General features: G+C 45.8%; 1 protein-coding gene across 50 annotated transcripts in view; it reads left to right on the top strand.

The window, feature by feature from the left end:
• The window catches only part of pcsk6 (proprotein convertase subtilisin/kexin type 6), a 92,628-nt gene that overhangs the window by 20,522 nt on the left and 53,870 nt on the right, over positions 1-18,236 (top strand). For all 50 annotated transcript variants that reach the window (XR_005472941.1, XR_005472948.1, XR_005472949.1 and 47 more), the window contains exons 7-10: positions 5,001-5,173; positions 7,220-7,432; positions 13,822-13,922; positions 16,984-17,087. Coding sequence is in view for 41 of the 50 variants with exons in the window: in XM_038969080.1 (XP_038825008.1) it covers positions 5,001-5,173; positions 7,220-7,432; positions 13,822-13,922; positions 16,984-17,087 (591 nt within the window). In the remaining 9 variants the exon portion in view is untranslated. The remainder of the gene's footprint in view (positions 1-5,000; positions 5,174-7,219; positions 7,433-13,821; positions 13,923-16,983; positions 17,088-18,236) is intronic.

Here is an 18,236-nt window from a genome sequence, read left to right as displayed (position 1 = left end):
GTGTGTGTGTGTGTGTGTGTGTGTGTGTGTGTGTGTGTGTGTGTGTGTGTGTGTGTGTGTGTGTGTGTGTGTGTGTTTGTGTGTGTGTGTGTGTGTGTGTGTGTGTGTGTGTGTAACTGGCGGCAATGCTGGCGGACGGCCAGAGTAAATGTTGTCAAAGCGGATTCCACCCGTTGACTTCATAGCTTATTGCTATTGCTTTTTAACCTAGCTGTCTGAACAGGGTCTCTGTTTGAGTTTACCACACACACACACAAACATGCGCACACACACACACACACACATTATGTTCTTCTATCTTTGTGGGGACATAAAATGTATTTCCATTCAAAATCCTTTTTTCCCTAACCCCTAACCCTAACCCTAACCCATTACCTTTACCCTAATTCTGACCCTAACCCTAATTGTATACCTAACCCTAAACCTAAAACCTAAGCTTAAAATAGCCTTTGTTCTCATGGGGACTTGGGAAATGTCCCCACGGGGAGAATTTTCCTTGTTTTACTATCCTTGTGGGGACTTTTGTGGATTTTTGGTCCCCACAAGGATAGACAGTGGCTTGTGAAAGTATTCACCCCCCTTGGCATTTTTCCTATTTTGTTGCCTTACAACCTGGAATTAAAATAGATTTTTTGGGGGGGTTGTATAATTTGATTTACACAACATGCCTACCACTTTGAAGATGCAAAATATTTTTCTTGTGAAACAAACAAGAAATAAGACAAAAAAACAGAAAACTTGAGCGTGCATAACTATTCACCCCCCCCCCCCCCCCCCCCCCCCAAAAAGTCAATACTTTGTAGAGCCACCTTTTGCAGCAATTACAGCTACAAGTCTCTTGGGATATGTCTCTATAAGCTTGGCACATCTTGCCACTGCGATTTTTGCGCATTCTTCAAGGCAAAACTGCTCCAGCTCCTTCAAGTTGGATGGGTTCCGCAATCTTTAAGTCATACCCCATATTCTCAATTGGATTGAGGTTTGTGCTTTGACTAGGCCAAGACATTTAAATGTTTCCCCTTAAACTACTCGAGTGTTGCTTTAGCAGTATACTTAGGGTCATTGTCCTGCTGGAAGTTGAACCTCCGTCCCAGTCTCAATCTCTGAAAGACTGAAACAGGTTTCCCTCAAGAATTTCCCTGTATTTAGCGCCATCCATCATTCCTTTAATTCTGACCAGTTTCCCAGTCCCTGTTGATGAAAAACATCCCACAGCATGATGCTGCCACCGCCATGCTTCACTGTGGAGATGGTGTTCTCGGGGTGATGAGAGGTGTTGGGTTTGCGCCAGACATAACGTTTTGCTTGATGGCCAAAAAGCTAAATTTTAGTCTCATCTGACCAGAGTACCTTCTTCCATATGTTTGGGGAGTCTCCCACGCGCCTTTTGGCGAATACCAAACGTGTTAGCGTCTTTTTTTTCTTTAAGCAATGGCTTTTGTCTGGCCACTCTTCCGTAAAGCCCAGCTCTGTGGATTGTACTGCTTAAAGTGGTCCTATGGACAGATACTCCAGTCTCTGCTGTGGAGCTTTGCAGCTCCTTCAGGCCTATCTTTGTTCTCTTTGTTGCCTCTCTGATTAATGCCCTCCTTGCCTGGTCTGTGAGTTTTGGTGGGCGGCCCTCTCTTGGCAGGTTTGTTGTGGTGCCATATTCTTTCCATTTTTTAATAATGGATTTAATGGTGCTCCGTGGGAAGTTTCAGATATTTTTCTATAACCCAACCCTGATCTGTACTTTTCCACAACTTTGTCCCTGACCTGTTTGGAGAGCTCCTTGGTCTTCATGGTGCTGCTTGCTTGGTTGTGTTGCAGACTCTGGGGCCTTTCTGAACAGGTGTATATATACTGAGACAGATCATGTGACACTTAGATTGCACACAGGTGGACTTTATTTAACTAATTATGTGACTTCTGAAGGTAATTTTTTGCACCAGATCATATTTAGGGGCTTCATAGCAAAGGGCGTGAATACATATGCACGCACCACTTTTCCGTTTGTAAACTTTTTTGAAACAAGAATTTTTTTTCCATTTCACTTCACCAGTTGGACTACATGAAATCCAAATAAAAATCTATTTAAAATACAGGTTGTAATGCAACAAAATAGGAAAAACACCAAGGGGGATGAATACTTGTGCAAGGCACTGTAAGAACCAACCCACCAACACACACACACACAAACAAAAAACACACGCACGCACGCACGCACGCACACACGCACGCACACACACACACACACACACACAAAATATCACAAAGAACTGTTGGTTCAATACTGCCATATGTCTTTTTAGGACAGAGTTGCCCTTACAAAAAAAAATATATATATTTCACGTGAAATTTCCCATGGGAAATCTTGTGTGTTTTTGGAACACTTCACATGTGATCACATGTTTTCACATGTGTAGTTTTATGTTATCACATGGAGCTTTACATGTTGTCACATCAACTTCACATAAGATCACGTGATCACATGAAAACGTGGTTTTGGAACACTTCACATCCGGTCACATGAGAAGTTCACGTGGTTTTGGAACACTTCACATCCGGTCACATGAGAAGTTCACGTGGTTTTGGAACACTTCACATCCGGTCACATGAGAAGTTCACGTGGTTTTGGAACACTTCACATCCGGTCACATGAGAAGTTCACGTGGTTTTGGAACACTTCACATCCGGTCACATGAGAAGTTCACGTGGTTTTGGAACACTTCACATCCGGTCACATGAGAAGTTCACGTGGTTTTGGAACACTTCACATCCGGTCACATGAGAAGTTCACGTGGTTTTGGAACACTTCACATCCGGTCACATGAGAAGTTCACGTGGTTTTGGAACACTTCACATCCGGTCACATGAGAAGTTCACGTGGTTTTGGAACACTTCCGGTCACATGAGAAGTTCACGTGGTTTTGGAACACTTCTGGTCACATGAGAAGTTCACGTGGTTTTGGAACACATCCGGTCACATGAGAAGTTCACGTGGTTTTGGAACACATCCGGTCACATGAGAAGTTCACGTGGTTTTGGAACACTTCACATCCGGTCACATGAGAAGTTCACGTGGTTTTGGAACACTTCCGGTCACATGAGAAGTTCACGTGGTTTTGGAACACTTCCGGTCACATGAGAAGTTCACGTGGTTTTGGAACACTTCCGGTCACATGAGAAGTTCACGTGGTTTTGGAACACTTCCGGTCACATGAGAAGTTCACATGGTTTTGGAACACTTCCGGTCACATGAGAAGTTCACGTGGTTTTGGAACACTTCCGGTCACATGAGAAGTTCACGTGGTTTTGGAACACATCCGGTCACATGAGAAGTTCACGTGGTTTTGGAACACATCCGGTCACATGAGAAGTTCACGTGGTTTTGGAACACTTCACATCCGGTCACATGAGAAGTTCACGTGGTTTTGGAACACTTCTGGTCACATGAGAAATTCACGTGGTTTTGGAACACTTCCGATCACATGAGAAGTTCACGTGGTTTTGGAACACATCCGGTCACATGAGAAGTTCACGTGGTTTTGGAACACTTCACATCCGGTCACATGAGAAGTTCACGTGGTTTTGGAACACTTCCGGTCACATGAGAAGTTCACGTGGTTTTGGAACACTTCCGGTCACATGAGAAGTTCACGTGGTTTTGGAACACTTCCGGTCAAATGAGAAGTTCACGTGGTTTTTCCGTAAGGGTGTTGCTGCATGTACTTTATATTAGATACATTAATGTCACTGTATTCCAGTTGAATTGCTTGTTAGCACATTGGTGTTCTTAACAGCTGTCGCCAGGAATAGAAGGGAATGTCTTGGGCACCTGCGCGTCTCTAAATGACTATAATAAAATGTATTGGAACAGATTTGCCAGCTTGTAATTGAGGGAAATTGTTTTGCTAATGCAAACAAACAGCCTTTATGAGTGAGCCCCTGCTTTATCATTTGTTTGACGCTCAGAACTTCCTCCAGAACTTTTCACTCTCTCTCTCTTGCCCCCCCCCCCCCCCATTTTGGGAACATACTGTTCATTTGGAAATGAGGAGAGGGGTGGATGGAGGAGTGAACTCAATGGAGGGTTGGAGTAGAGATGGAGGGATGAACGGAGGGGAAAGGGGGAGAGAGAGTCTTGCCGGGGTACAGCGAGTAGAGATCTATCCATGTAACCCAAACACACACTCACGCATGTGTGCGCACACACACACACACACACACACACACACACACACACACACACACACACACACACACACACACACACACACACACACACACACAGAGTCTTTTTCACACACCCTCTCGCCTGCTGTGTTGTTTGACAGTAAATATGTGTTTAGAGTGGAAGATAAAGCAGAAGAGGAGGGCTGAACCAAACAAAAGAGTGAAACTGTGTCTTTGTGCTTCAGTAAAGGGAATAAATGTGTCGGCATAGTTTCACATTGGTCCCACTTTTCTCTGAGTACTCAGCGGTCGCCTAGCTGGCAGCAAAGGCTTCTGATTATAACCATGTTTACCAGAGTGTGATCTTAATTCTGCCCCTCAAACCCTTTGGCCCTGTTTCAATTCTATAAAGCGCCATCGTTTGTTGGTTCGTTAGTTTCTTAGTTCCTTAATTTATTGTTTTTTTGGTTAGTTGGTTGGTTCTTTCCTTCTTTCTTTCCTTCCTTACTTCCTTCCTTGGTGTAATCACTGACCTGACTAATCGTTATCAAAGCTATGTGAAAATATCCTGGCTCTCAACTATCCAACATGTGGATTTTGAGGGGACCCAAGGTAGACTAGCTGTTACTAAAGCTGAACACACACAAACAAAACAAATACGCTGACTCATTCTTTTAAACGGCAAGTCACCTTTGGACACAAATATATTTGTTATTGTAAAACACTTTATGACAAAGATAAAAAAGTGACTTATAAATGCATTTGATTGGTTGAGTGATACATTGTTTTATTTCTTGATTGATTGATTGGTTGATTGATATTGGTTGTGTACCTGTGAGCAGGTATTCGTATGCTGGATGGTGATGTGACAGATGTAGTAGAGGCGAAGTCCCTCGGTATCAGACCTGACTACATAGACATTTACAGCGCCAGCTGGGGACCTGACGACGATGGAAAGACCGTGGACGGACCAGGGCCTCTGGCCAAACAGGCCTTCGAGATGGGCATCAAAAAGGTGAATTATGGTCTATAACCACGTTTCCATCCACAGTTTTATGTGAGTAAAGTCATATCGTATTAAAAAAGACTGCTGTGCTGGAAACAGGAAGTTTCGGTACAAGTTTATGAATGCCAACAGATCATCTGTTCGTTTGACATGGTGGGATCTTTTTGTGCAGGTAAAATTCATTTTGCGAGAAATACTGGTGGAAACGCCTTTATGCACAAACATATATATAATAACCATCATATGGAAGTAAACTTGGAGTCACATGATGATATGGTGTGGGGTCATCCCACTACAACTCGGGAAACCATGTTGTTTATTAGGCTACAGATGAAATAAGTTATGAAGTTCACAGGGTGGTGAAAGTGCACAATGATGAGCTTGATGCTCCTTTCCACTAAATATCCAGGGTCTTATTCTGGAGACATGATAGGCGCTCGACTGCCGTTTGACAAATGTTTATATTCTTATCCATAATAATCTCATCTTGGAGACTCCCCTACCTGCACTGTATCTGTGAGCGGTTGGCTAGAGCACCAAGACCAGAGTAGGCACATTTTCTATTTAACGCAACAGTTTTTGTGATAAAACTATCTGTAGAGTTCAAAATGTGATGGAAACACATTGAACTTGAGATGTTTATCGGATACCTGAAACGTAAGCAAAAAGTCAATGTTGTGCACACTAACTCATAACGCAACTATTTTTTTTTTGCGGAAATACACCACTGGTGGGAAAATGCGCATATTTTGTTTATGTGGATTTTAGAATATTCGCATGAAAATCTGTTGACATTTGGATGGAAACCTAGTTTATAGCTAATCACACCCTATGTATTGCCCAATGTAGCGCACTACTTCGATGACACCCCATTCCCTGGGCCATATAGTGCACTACTGATGACCCCCGTTGGGCCATATAGTGCACTACTTTTGACCAAACAGTTGATCAAATTAAACCCAATTGTAGTGCACTACTTTCTTACATGAGTGTTTCAATGACACCCTCCATTCCCTTCCTAGTGTACTGCTTTTGACCTGAGCAACTCAAATTACACCCTATTTCCCATGTAGTGCACTACTCCTGACCAGAGGAACTTTTGATCAGAAAACGTCATGAATATCAGCCTTTGAGGAACACGATTTGCCCAAAATAACTTTTGAAATCAGTGAACAGAACTGCATCACTCAAATTAGATTAGGCAGTAACAGGATCTCAATATGAGGCACTTGATTTCAAAAGGTATTTTGGAGCAAATCAATCTACTTAACTGAGTCACTCAAATGATACGAATAAGGAAATGTAATTCCACTTATTGTTTAGCGCCCCCAGAAGTACAAAGTGAAATGGTCCTTATTGCTGTGTGGTATTGAACTGGGCCTCAACTCTGTTGAAAAATGGATTGCATTGATTCAGTGGAGCGCTAAGAGCACATTACATAACAAAGAGAAGAAAGTGTTCTTTGGGGGATGTACGAAGCCCATCTACAATGGAGATTTTCAAATCAACTTTCAATGTCTGATATCTGATATCCTTTTCACACTATGGTGCTGAACCAAACTGTGCAGGCTCGGGTATCTTCTTTTCAAGTTGTATTTCTCAACAGCTTTGATGGATGAGTAACCCAGCTTGATTTGGATCTTCTCTATTTGGCTCAGTTGTTCACATCTGTCCCTCTCTCGCTCTCAAACAGGGCCCTAAAGGGTCTGGGCTCCATCTTTGTTCACATCTGTCCCTCTCTCGCTCTCAAACAGGGCCCTAAAGGGTCTGGGCTCCATCTTTGTTCACATCTGTCCCTCTCCCTCTCAAACAGGGCCCTAAAGGGTCTGGGCTCCATCTTTGTTCACATCTGTCCCTCTCTCGCTCTCAAACAGGGCCCTAAAGGGTCTGGGCTCCATCTTTGTTCACATCTGTCCCTCTCTCGCTCTCAAACAGGGCCCTAAAGGGTCTGGGCTCCATCTTTGTTCACATCTGTCCCTCTCTCGCTCTCAAACAGGGCCCTAAAGGGTCTGGGCTCCATCTTTGTTCACATCTGTCCCTCTCCCTCTCAAATAGGGCAGGAAGGGTCTGGGATCCATCTTTGTTTGGGCGTCGGGGAACGGCGGTCGCCAGGGTGACCACTGTTCGTGTGACGGCTACACCAACAGCATCTACACCATCTCCATCTCCAGCACCACAGAGAACGGCAACAAGCCCTGGTACCTGGAGGTCTGCTCCTCCACACTGGCCACCACCTACAGCAGCGGGGAGTTCTATGACAGGAAGATAGTAAGTGTGTGTGTGTGTGTGTGTGTGTGTGTGTGTGTGTGTGTGTGTGTGTGTGTGTGTGTGTGTGTGTGTGTGTGTGTGCGTGAGTGCAAGCCCTAGTACTTGGAGGTCTGCTCTTCGTGGCAAGTTTTACAAAAGGAAAATAGTTGAGTTTTGAGGTGATTGTTGATGTTTAAATCAAGTGTGCCTTTGCCTGCTTTTCCATGGAAGGAAAGCTGTTTAGTTGCAGGGTTACAAACCATAAAAGCCAAGGAACGCTAGTACACATTATTATGGCATCCTTCATTCTGTCAAATGTACATTTCCATCTAAGCAGATTAACATTCAGAATGCTATGATACAGTTCAGTGGCCAGACTCAAACACATGCACACACACTCTCTTTCAGAAACATGCTATCATTCATTCTGGCATTCATAAACACACACACACTCACACACACACACACTCACAACACCATCCCCATATCATGTTTTTGATGTCCTCTGGGATAAGGGAATGGTGAAGCGTTTCCCTCTGGGATAAGGGAATGGTGTAGCATTGTCCTCTGGGATAAGGGAATGGTGTAGCGTTGTCCTCTGGGATAAGGGAATGGTGTAGCGTTGTCCTCTGGGATAAGGGAATGGTGTAGCGTTGTCCTCTGGGATAAGGGAATGGTGTAGCGATGTCCTCTGGGATAAGGGAATGGTGTAGCGTTGTCCTCTGGGATAAGGGAATGGTGTAGCGTTGTCCTCTGGGATAAGGGAATGGTGTAGCGTTGTCCTCTGGGATAAGGGAATGGTGTAGCGATGTCCTCTGGGATAAGGGAATGGTGTAGCGTTGTCCTCTGGGATAAGGGAATGGTGTAGCGTTGTCCTCTGGGATAAGGGAATGGTGTAGCGTTGTCCTCTGGGATAAGGGAATGGTATAGCGTTGTCCTCTGGGATAAGGGAATGGTGTAGCGTTGTCCTCTGGGATAAGGGAATGGTGTAGCGTTGTCCTCTGGGATAAGGGAATGGTGTAGCGTTGCCCTCTGGGATAAGGGAATGGTGTAGCGTTGTCCTCTGGGATAAGGGAATGGTGTAGCGTTGTCCTCTGGGATAAGGGAATGGTGTAGCGTTGCCCTCTGGGATAAGGGAATGGTGTAGCGTTGTCCTCTGGGATAAGGGAATGGTGTAGCGTTGTCCTCTGGGATAAGGGAATGGTGTAGCGTTGTCCTCTGGGATAAGGGAATGGTGTAGCGTTGCCCTCTGGGATAAGGGATTGGTGTAGCGTTGTCCTCTGGGATAAGGGAATGGTGTAGCGTTGCCCTCTGGGATAAGGGAATGGTGTAGCGATGTCCTCTGGGATAAGGGAATGGTGTAGCGTTGCCCTCTGGGATAAGGGAATGGTGTAGCGTTGTCCTCTGGGATAAGGGAATGGTGTAGCGTTGTCCTCTGGGATAAGGGAATGGTGTAGCGTTGTCCTCTGGGATAAGGGAATGGTGTAGCGTTGCCCTCTGGGATAAGGGAATGGTGTAGCGTTGTCCTCTGGGATAAGGGAATGGTGTAGCGTTGTCCTCTGGGATAAGGGAATGGTGTAGTGATGTCCTCTGGGATAAGGGAATGGTGTAGCGTTGTCCTCTGGGATAAGGGAATGGTGTAGCGTTGCCCTCTGGGATAAGGGAATGGTGTAGCGTTGTCCTCTGGGATAAGGGAATGGTGTAGCGTTGTCCTCTGGGATAAGGGAATGGTGTAGCGTTGCCCTCTGGGATAAGGGAATGGTGTAGTGATGTCCTCTGGGATAAGGGAATGGTGTAGCGTTGTCCTCTGGGATAAGGGAATGGTGTAGCGTTGCCCTCTGGGATAAGGGAATGGTGTAGCGTTGTCCTCTGGGATAAGGGAATGGTGTAGCGTTGTCCTCTGGGATAAGGGAATGGTGTAGCGTTGTCCTCTGGGATAAGGGAATGGTGTAGCGTTGCCAAAGCACAGACATGCCACATCCATCAACTACACACTGTTTTCCCCCAACTACACAGAGATGGCCTCCTCTTACTGGAATTATGACAGCGTCAACAACTTGGACACAGCTCAAATGTGCTGTTTGTTTTGCTCTTTTTAACAAATATCCACCATCCATTTTAATGAGGAAAGGTTGCTACTGGACAAGGCTAATATTTAGCCAGGCTTGTGCTTGAGAGAGGAGAGGTATGCTGACCAAGTCACATAAGTTGCATGGACTCAGTCTCTGTGCAATAATAGTGTTTAAGAAGATTTTTGAATGACTACCTCATCTCAGTATCACACACATACAATTATCTCTAAGGTCCCTCAGCTGAGAAGTGAATTTCAAACAGATTCAACCATCAAGACCAGGGAGGCTTTCTAATGCTTCACAAAGAAGGGTACTTATTGGTAGATGGGTTTAAAACAAGCAGACATTGAACAGCCCTTTGAGCATGGTGAAGTTATTAATTACACATTGGATGGTATATCAATACACCCAGTCACTACAAAGATACAGGCGTCCTTCCTAACTCAGTTGCCGGAGAGGAAGGAAACCGCTCAGGGATTTCACCATGAGGCCAATGGTGACTTTAAAACAGTCACAGAGTTTAAATGGCTGGGATAGGAGAAAACTGAGGATCGATCAACAACATTGTAGTTACTCCACAATACTAACCTAAATGACAGAGTGAAAAGAAGGAACCCTGTACATCCTGTTTGGAATAAGGTACTAAAGTAAAACTGCCAAAAAATTGGCTAAGAAATTCACTTTATGTCCTGAATACTAAGTGTTATGTTTTGGGCAAATCCAGCACACGTCACTGAGTACCACTCTTCATATTTTCAAGCATGGTGGTGGCTGCATCATTTTATGGGTATGCTTGTCATCACCAAGGACTAAGGATTTTATAGGATAAAAATAAACAGAATAGAGCTAAGCACAGGCAAAATCCTAGAGGAAAACCTTGTTCCGTCTGCTTTCCAACAGACACTGGGGACAAATTAAGGACAATAACCTAAAACACAAGGCCAAATATACACTGGAGTTGCTTACCAAGATTAAGAAGGAAAGCAATTCCACAAATTCACTTTTAACAAGGCACACTTGTTAATTGAAATTCATTCCAGGTGACTACCTCATGAAGCTGGTTGAGAGAATACCAAGAGTGTGCAAAGCTGTCATCAAGACAAAGGGTGGCTACTTTAAAGAATCTCATATACAAAATATATTTTGATTTGTTTAACACTTTTTCGGTTACTACATGATTCCATATGTGTTATTTCATAGTTTTGATGTCTTCACTATTCTACAATGTAGAAAATAGTAAAAATCACGAAACACCTTTGAATGAGTAGTTGTGACCAAACTTTTGACTGGTACTGTATGTAAATGAGATATTTCTGTATTTCATTTTCAATACATTTGCAAAACAATTATTAGATATAAATATATATTTTTTGCTTACGGCACCTGGTATTCCCACGCCGTCTCCCATCCAAGTACTAACCAGGCCCAAAATTTCTAAAAACGTGTTTTCACTTTGTCATTATGGGGTATTGTTTTAGATGGGTCAGGAAAAGAAATAATGAAATACATGTTGAATTCAGGCTGTAACACAACAACATGTGGAATTAGTCAAGGGGTTGAATACTTTCTGAAGGCACTGGAAGTAGTTCATTGAATTTTCATAAAATTCTAATGTTTTGTTGGCTCACAGGTAGAGATAAAACAGATAGTGAGTTTTTTGTGGGTGGAAACTTGGACAAAATATAGATAGGTCTGTGTTTAGAGATGCTATATTGATGGATGCTAGTTAAATTAAATGTCAGGGGGGTGTTCACTACATTCCACAAATCTGAAAGTAGTGGATTGGTGGAGGCATAGGCTAGAGTTTTTATTTGTATTTATTTTAGTTTACAGCACCAGGTATTCCCAGGCTGTCTCCCATCCAAGTACTAACCAGGCCCGACTCCGCGGAGCTACTGAGATCAGAAAATATCAGGCGTGTTCAGGGTGGTATGGCCTCAAGTGTATTTAAAAAATAATAATTCTCCCCGAATTAAGACCTTGGCTCATCGCTACTGTACAACTCCAGTATGGGCTCGGGAGAGACCAGTACAACTCCCGTATGGGCTCGGCAGAGACCAGTACAACTCCCGTACGGGCTCGGGAGAGACCAGTACAACTCCCGTATGGGCTCTGGAGAGACCAGTACAACTCCCGTATGGGCTCGGGAGAGACCAGTACAACTCCCGTATGGGCTCGGGAGAGACCAGTACAACTCCCGTATGGGCTCGGGAGAGACCAGTACAACTCCCGTATGGGCTCGGGAGAGACCAGTACAACTCCCGTATGGGCTCGAGAGAGACCAGTACAACTCCCGTATGGGCTCGAGAGAGACCAATACAACTCCCGCATGGGCTCGGGAGAGACCAGTACAACTCCCGTATGGGCTCGGGAGAGACCAGTACAACTCCCGTATGGGCTCGGGAGAGACCAGTACAACTCCCGTATGGGCTCGGGAGAGACCAGTACAACTCCCGTATGGGCTCTGGAGAGACCAGTACAACTCCCGTATGGGCTCGGGAGAGACCAGTACAACTCCCGTATGGGCTCGGGAGAGACCAGTACAACTCCCGTATGGGCTCGGGAGAGACCAGTACAACTCCCGTATGGGCTCGGGAGAGACCAGTACAACTCCCGTATGGGCTCGGGAGAGAGACCAGTACAACTCCCGTATGGGCTCGGGAGAGACCAGTACAACTCCCGTACGGGCTCTGGAGAGACCAGTACAACTCCCGTATGGGCTCGGGAGAGACCAGTACAACTCCCGTATGGGCTCGGGAGAGACCAGTACAACTCCCGTATGGGCTCGGGAGAGACCAGTACAACTCCCGTATGGGCTCGGGAGAGACCAGTACAACTCCCGTATGGGCTCAAGAGAGACCAGTACAACTCCCGTATGGGCTCGGGAGAGAGACCAGTACAACTCCCGTATGGGCTCTGGAGAGACCAGTACAACTCCCGTATGGGCTCGGGAGAGACCATACAACTCCCGTATGGGCTCTGGAGAGACCAGTACAACTCCCGTATGGGCTCGGGAGAGGCGAAGGTCGAGTCATGCGTCTATTGAAACATGACCCGCCTGGCCGCGCTACTTTTTTATCACACTGCTTGTTTAACTCCCTTAACAATTCTTTAAAATTACAAACTTATAAATGTGTTTCCTTAACTTGAAAGCAGTCCAGGGACAAGGAGACGTAAATCCACTCTTAGGTTTGGTATACATAGCCATTACCACTAAATGCTAACATAAGCTTTTTCTAACAAACCTATAACAGTCAATGTATCCCAAAGTAGAAGTATCCTTTAAAGAGCGTGGCATAACGTGGTAAAAACAAATCTGGTCCAAATCATCTCAAAATGCAAATATTAGAGGTTGGTAGCAGGGCAATAGGTAAACAAAAACAATTGTGTCTTACTGTTTCTCATTTACTGCTTTCAAGGTAAAGAAACAAAATGTAATATGCAATTTTGTAATTTGGGTGAACTATCCCTTTAAGGCCCTGGTGTGATAACTCTGGGTGGGGCTCTGGCCTCCTGGGCTCAGGGGCCATATTTGTCAAGACGCTTGATACAGCTCCCTGGGGCTGTAGATCCTGTACCTCTCGCTGCCCCCTCCCTTGCCTATGGTCTAGGCCAACACTGGTGTCCTGGTTAGTTTTACAGGGACCAAATTGAGAATAATATTTACTGAGTTTAGCAGAAGCTGAACCTGTGGCCCCAGCCCAGTACACACGATAGGGCAGTGATGGTATTTGGTATTTATTAGGATCCCCATTAGCCGCTGCAGCAGCTACTCCTCCTGGTGGTGGGGTTACCACAAGGAGACCTGCTCTCTGCCCTTCTCCCCTCACCCATCTGTCATGTACTTTAACAAGCCTTGGCTATGTGCTCTCTGCTCTGGCATCCAGTTAACAGTCAATTGGTCTTTCCTCGCCAAGAGTCCGAAATAGCCTCCACTCATTGCTGTCTCCTTGCCGTCATTACTATTGATTTGTGAGAATGTCATATGTGAGTGAGAGTGTAGTGGGAGTGTAGTGGCAAAGGGAACAAGAAAAGGAAGCTGCATAAGAGTATTAGGGCATAACCCAAGATGCCAAAAAACAAGTTCCTGTACTTAGGCATTATTATGTCATCACTACTGTAAATAACTGTAAATATTACTGTAAATAGAATGTATGTTGTATTGATATAGTTCGGTGTGTCTCGACAGGCAACTGGTTGTACAGTGCATTGTGTGGTTCAGGGAACACATTTCTGAGTGTCAGTCTTTGCGACAGCATTCTAACTCAAGAAGAAATGAATGTAAAGAAGGATGATGAGTGAATAAGATGTAATCTCTGTGGTTTTCCCTTCTGCCAGGTGACCACAGACCTGCGTCAGCGCTGTACTGATGGCCACACTGGCACCTCTGTGTCAGCTCCCATGGTGGCTGGGGTCATCGCTCTCGCTCTGGAGGCCAAGTCAGTACCCCTCTCTCTCTACCCTGTCCCTCCATCCCTCTCTCTCTCTACCCTATCCTTCCATCCCTCTTTCTCTCTACCCTATCCCTCCATCTCTCTCTCTCTACCCTATCCCTCCATCTCTCTCTCTCTCTACCCTATCCCTCCATCCCTCTCTCTCTCTACCCTATCCCTCCATCCCTCTCTCTCTCTACCCTATCCATCTCTCTCTCTACCCTATCCCTCCATCCCTCTCTCTCTCTACCCTATCCCTCCATCCCTCTCTCTCTCTACCCTATCCCTCCATCCCTCTCTCTCTACCCTATCCCTCCATCCCTCTCTCTCTCTACCCTATCCCTCCATCCCTCTCTCTCTCTACCCTATCCATCTCTCTCTCTACCCTATCCCTCCATCCCTCTCTCTCTCTACCCTATCCCTCCATCTCTCTCTCTCTCTCTACCCTATCCATCTCTCTCTCTACCCTATCCCTCCATCCCTCTCTCTCTACCCTATCCATCTCTCTCTCTACCCTATCCCTCCATCCCTCTCTCTCTCTACCCTATCCCTCCATCCCTCTCTCTACCCTATCCCTCCATCCCTCTCTCTCTCTACCCTATCCCTCCATCCCTCTCTCTCTCTACCCTATCCCTCCATCTCTCTCTCTCTCTCTACCCTATCCATCTCTCTCTCTACCCTATCCCTCCATCCCTCTCTCTCTACCCTATCCCTTCATCCCTCTCTCTCTCTCTACCCTATCCCTCCATCTCTCTCTCTCTACCCTATCCCTCCCTCCATCCCTCTCTCTCTCTACCCTATCCCTCCATCTCTCTCTCTCTCTCTACCCTATCCCTCTCTCTCTACCCTATCCCTCCATCCCTCTCTCTCTCTACCCTATCCCTCCATCCCTCTCTCTCTCTACCCTATCCCTCCATCCCTCTCTCTCTCTCTACCCTATCCCTCCATCCCTCTCTCTCTCTACCCTATCCCTCCATCCCTCTCTCTCTCTACCCTATCCCTCCACCCCTCTTTCTCTCTACCCTATCCCTCCATCCCTCTCTCTCTCTACCCTATCCCTCCCTCCATCCCTATTTCTCTCTCTACCCTATCCCTCCATCCCCCTCTCTCTCTACCCTATCCCTCCCTCCATCCCTCTCTCTACCCTATCCCCCACCCCTCTTTCTCTCTACCCTATCCCTCCATCCCTCTCTCTCTCTACCCTATCCCTCCCTCCATCCCTATTTCTCTCTCTACCCTATCCCTCCATCCCTCTCTCTCTCTACCCTATCCCTCCACCCCTCTTTCTCTCTACCCTATCCCTCCCTCCCTCCCTCTCTCTCTCTACCCTATCCCTCCACCCCTCTTTCTCTCTACCCTATCCCTCCCTCCCTCCCTCTCTCTCTCTACCCTATCCCTCCACCCCTCTTTCTCTCTACCCTATCCCTCCATCCCTCTCTCTCTCTACCCTATCCCTCCCTCCATCCCTCTTTCTCTCTCTACCCTATCCCTCCCTCCATCCCTATTTCTCTCTCTACCCTATCCCTCCCTCCATCCCTCTTTCTCTCTCTACCCTATCCCTCCCTCCATCCCTATTTCTCTCTCTACCCTATCCCTCCATCCCTATTTCTCTCTCTACCCTATCCCTCCATCCCTCTCTCTCTCTACCCTATCCCTCCCTCCATCCCTATTTCTCTCTCTACCCTATCCCTCCATCCCTCTCTCTCTCTACCCTATCCCTCCCTCCACCCCTCTTTCTCTCTCTACCCTATCCCTCCACCCCTCTTTTCTCACTTCTGTCTACTGTCCATCTGTTTAGATTTCTTTCTTTTTCCCACTCCCTTTCTCTTTATCCCTCTTACTCTCTCTCTCCTGGCTCATTATGTCTTCTATCTATCTATCTATCTATCTATCTATCTATCTATCTATCTATCTATCTATCTATCTATCTATATATCTATCTATCTATCTATCTATCTATCTATCTATCTATCTATCTATCTGTCTGTCTGTCTGTCTGTCTGTCTGTCTGTCTGTCTGTCTGTCTGTCTGTCTGTCTGTCTGTCTGTCTGTCTGTCTGTCTGTCTGTCTGTCTGTCTGTCTGTCTGTCTGTCTGTCTGTCTGTCTGTCTGTCTGTCTGATTAGACCTTTCAGTGACATCTGTCCACTGGCTGTCCTGTCAAGGAGGTCTTATCTTGACGTTGCACAGACTCTGGAGTCTCAACATAGTGGCGTTTTTCTCATAACTGGTTCATTACTGTGGAAGGACATCCCTTTTCAGGGTCCACATTCTTTTAGGAGAATGGTTCATGGGATGTTTTGGCACGCAGGCCAAACGCATGCCAAACGCACACACATTTGAGCTGAGGAACTCAGGTAGTAGCAGGGGTGATTTGTGTTCAGACCTTCAGCAGCTCTGCACCTGTGGATCAGGGACTATTAGACTATTCCCACATCTGTAGATAACAGAGAATAATTGAAGATAATAATAGATGGAATACTAACTAGATGTGTTAATGGTGTTCTATCTTACTGCTGTTACTGGGTCATGTAGCTCATAGTTGTCCCCTAGACAGTGGGAGGAGCCCTGGATATACACTATGTGCTTAATACCCAATTATAAACTGGGTGGTTGGAGCCCTGAATGCTGACAGGCTGACAGCCGTGGTAGATCACGGGGATGACAAAACATGTATTTTTACTGCTCTAATTACGTGCTTAATACACAATTAGATAATGATACACAATGATATGACTGCAGAATGGGGTACATTTAATTTGATCGCTTTACATCAGATTTTAAAGAGCGAATTGATCTTCTAAATGATTTAAAGTAAGTAAAACGTCAAACTATTTGTGAGTGAATTGTAAGGGACATGACTTGTGCAAATACATTTGACTTATTTCTATAGTGTTCTACTTTTGGCCATACTGTACAAGGAAAAAATATGGGTAAACAGCTGTCATTACTTTTCTTTGTGATTTTCTTAAGACCTGGGCACAAACCACAAGCTAAGTCAAGAAAACTTTAAGTATTGGGTCGTGTTCATCAGGGCACGCAGCAACATATTTATGTATGTTGTTCCAGCCCATTGGTCAGCTGGAGAGATATCCAGCACCTGCTGGTCAAGACGTCCAGGCCTGTCCACCTGAAGGCCAACGACTGGGAGACCAACGCAGCCGGACACAGAGGTAGCTACAGTACAATGGACTCCTCCTGTACCAGTGGAGGCTGGTGGAGGGAGAGATGGGGAGGACAGACATTTTTCCTCCACCAGCCTCCACTGTCATGTACTGTATGGCAGTGTTCGTTAACTTGGTCCTTCAGAGATCCCCAGCAGAGATCCCCCAGCATTCAGAGATCCCCCAGCATTCAGAGATCCCCCAGCATTCAGAGATCCCCCAGCATTCAGAGATCCCCCCCAGCATTCAGAGATCCCCCAGCATTCAGAGATCCCCCAGCATTCAGAGATCCCTCAGCATTCAGAGATCCCCCCAGCATTCAGAGATCCCCCAGCATTCAGAGATCCCTCAGCATTCAGAGATCCCCCAGCATTCAGAGATCCCTCAGCATTCAGAGATCCCTCAGCATTCAGAGATCCCCCAGCATTCAGAGATCCCCCAGCATTCAGAGATCCCTCAGCATTCAGAGATCCCCCAGCATTCAGAGATCCCTCAGCATTCAGTGATCCCTCAGCATTCAGAGATCCCTCAGCATTCAGAGATCCCTCAGCATTCAGAGATCCCTCAGCATTCAGTGATCCCTCAGCATTCAGAGATCCCTCAGCATTCAGAGATCCCTCAGCATTCAGTGATCCCTCAGCATTCAGAGATCCCTCAGCCATTGCACATATTTGTTCTGTTCCAGCACTCGTGTTGGTTTATGATTTCCAAGTAATTGCTCGCCTTCGACTCACAAGGCACACTGTAGGGCTGAGTGGGTGTGTATGTACGTGTGAGTGTGTGTGTTTGATTAGGGCTGGTACCTCTTATCACTTCACCTAGAGAGGAAGGTGTAACAGTTGAACTGTTTCTGTCACGATCGTCGTAGTGAGGAGACCAAAGCGCAGCGTGATGTGAATACATCTTATTTAATGACAACGAAAGAACACCGAAACAAACTATTACAAACTATACAAAATAACAAACGAACGTGACCCTAATGATAACGAGTGCAGACATGCAACATCAACATAGACAATCACCCACAAACCAAACTGGAAAATGGCAACCTAAATAGGATCCCCAATCAGAGACAACGATAAACAGCTGCCTCTGATTGGGAACCAATCCAGGCCACCATAGACCTACGTATGCCTAGACTACACACACAACCTACAC

This window comes from Salvelinus namaycush, chromosome 30 (genome assembly GCF_016432855.1).
Source record: "Salvelinus namaycush isolate Seneca chromosome 30, SaNama_1.0, whole genome shotgun sequence".
Classification (NCBI taxonomy): Eukaryota; Metazoa; Chordata; class Actinopteri; order Salmoniformes; family Salmonidae; genus Salvelinus; species Salvelinus namaycush.
The sequence above is the reverse complement of the archived record's forward strand: the minus strand, read 5'-3'. Positions and strand labels throughout refer to the sequence as shown.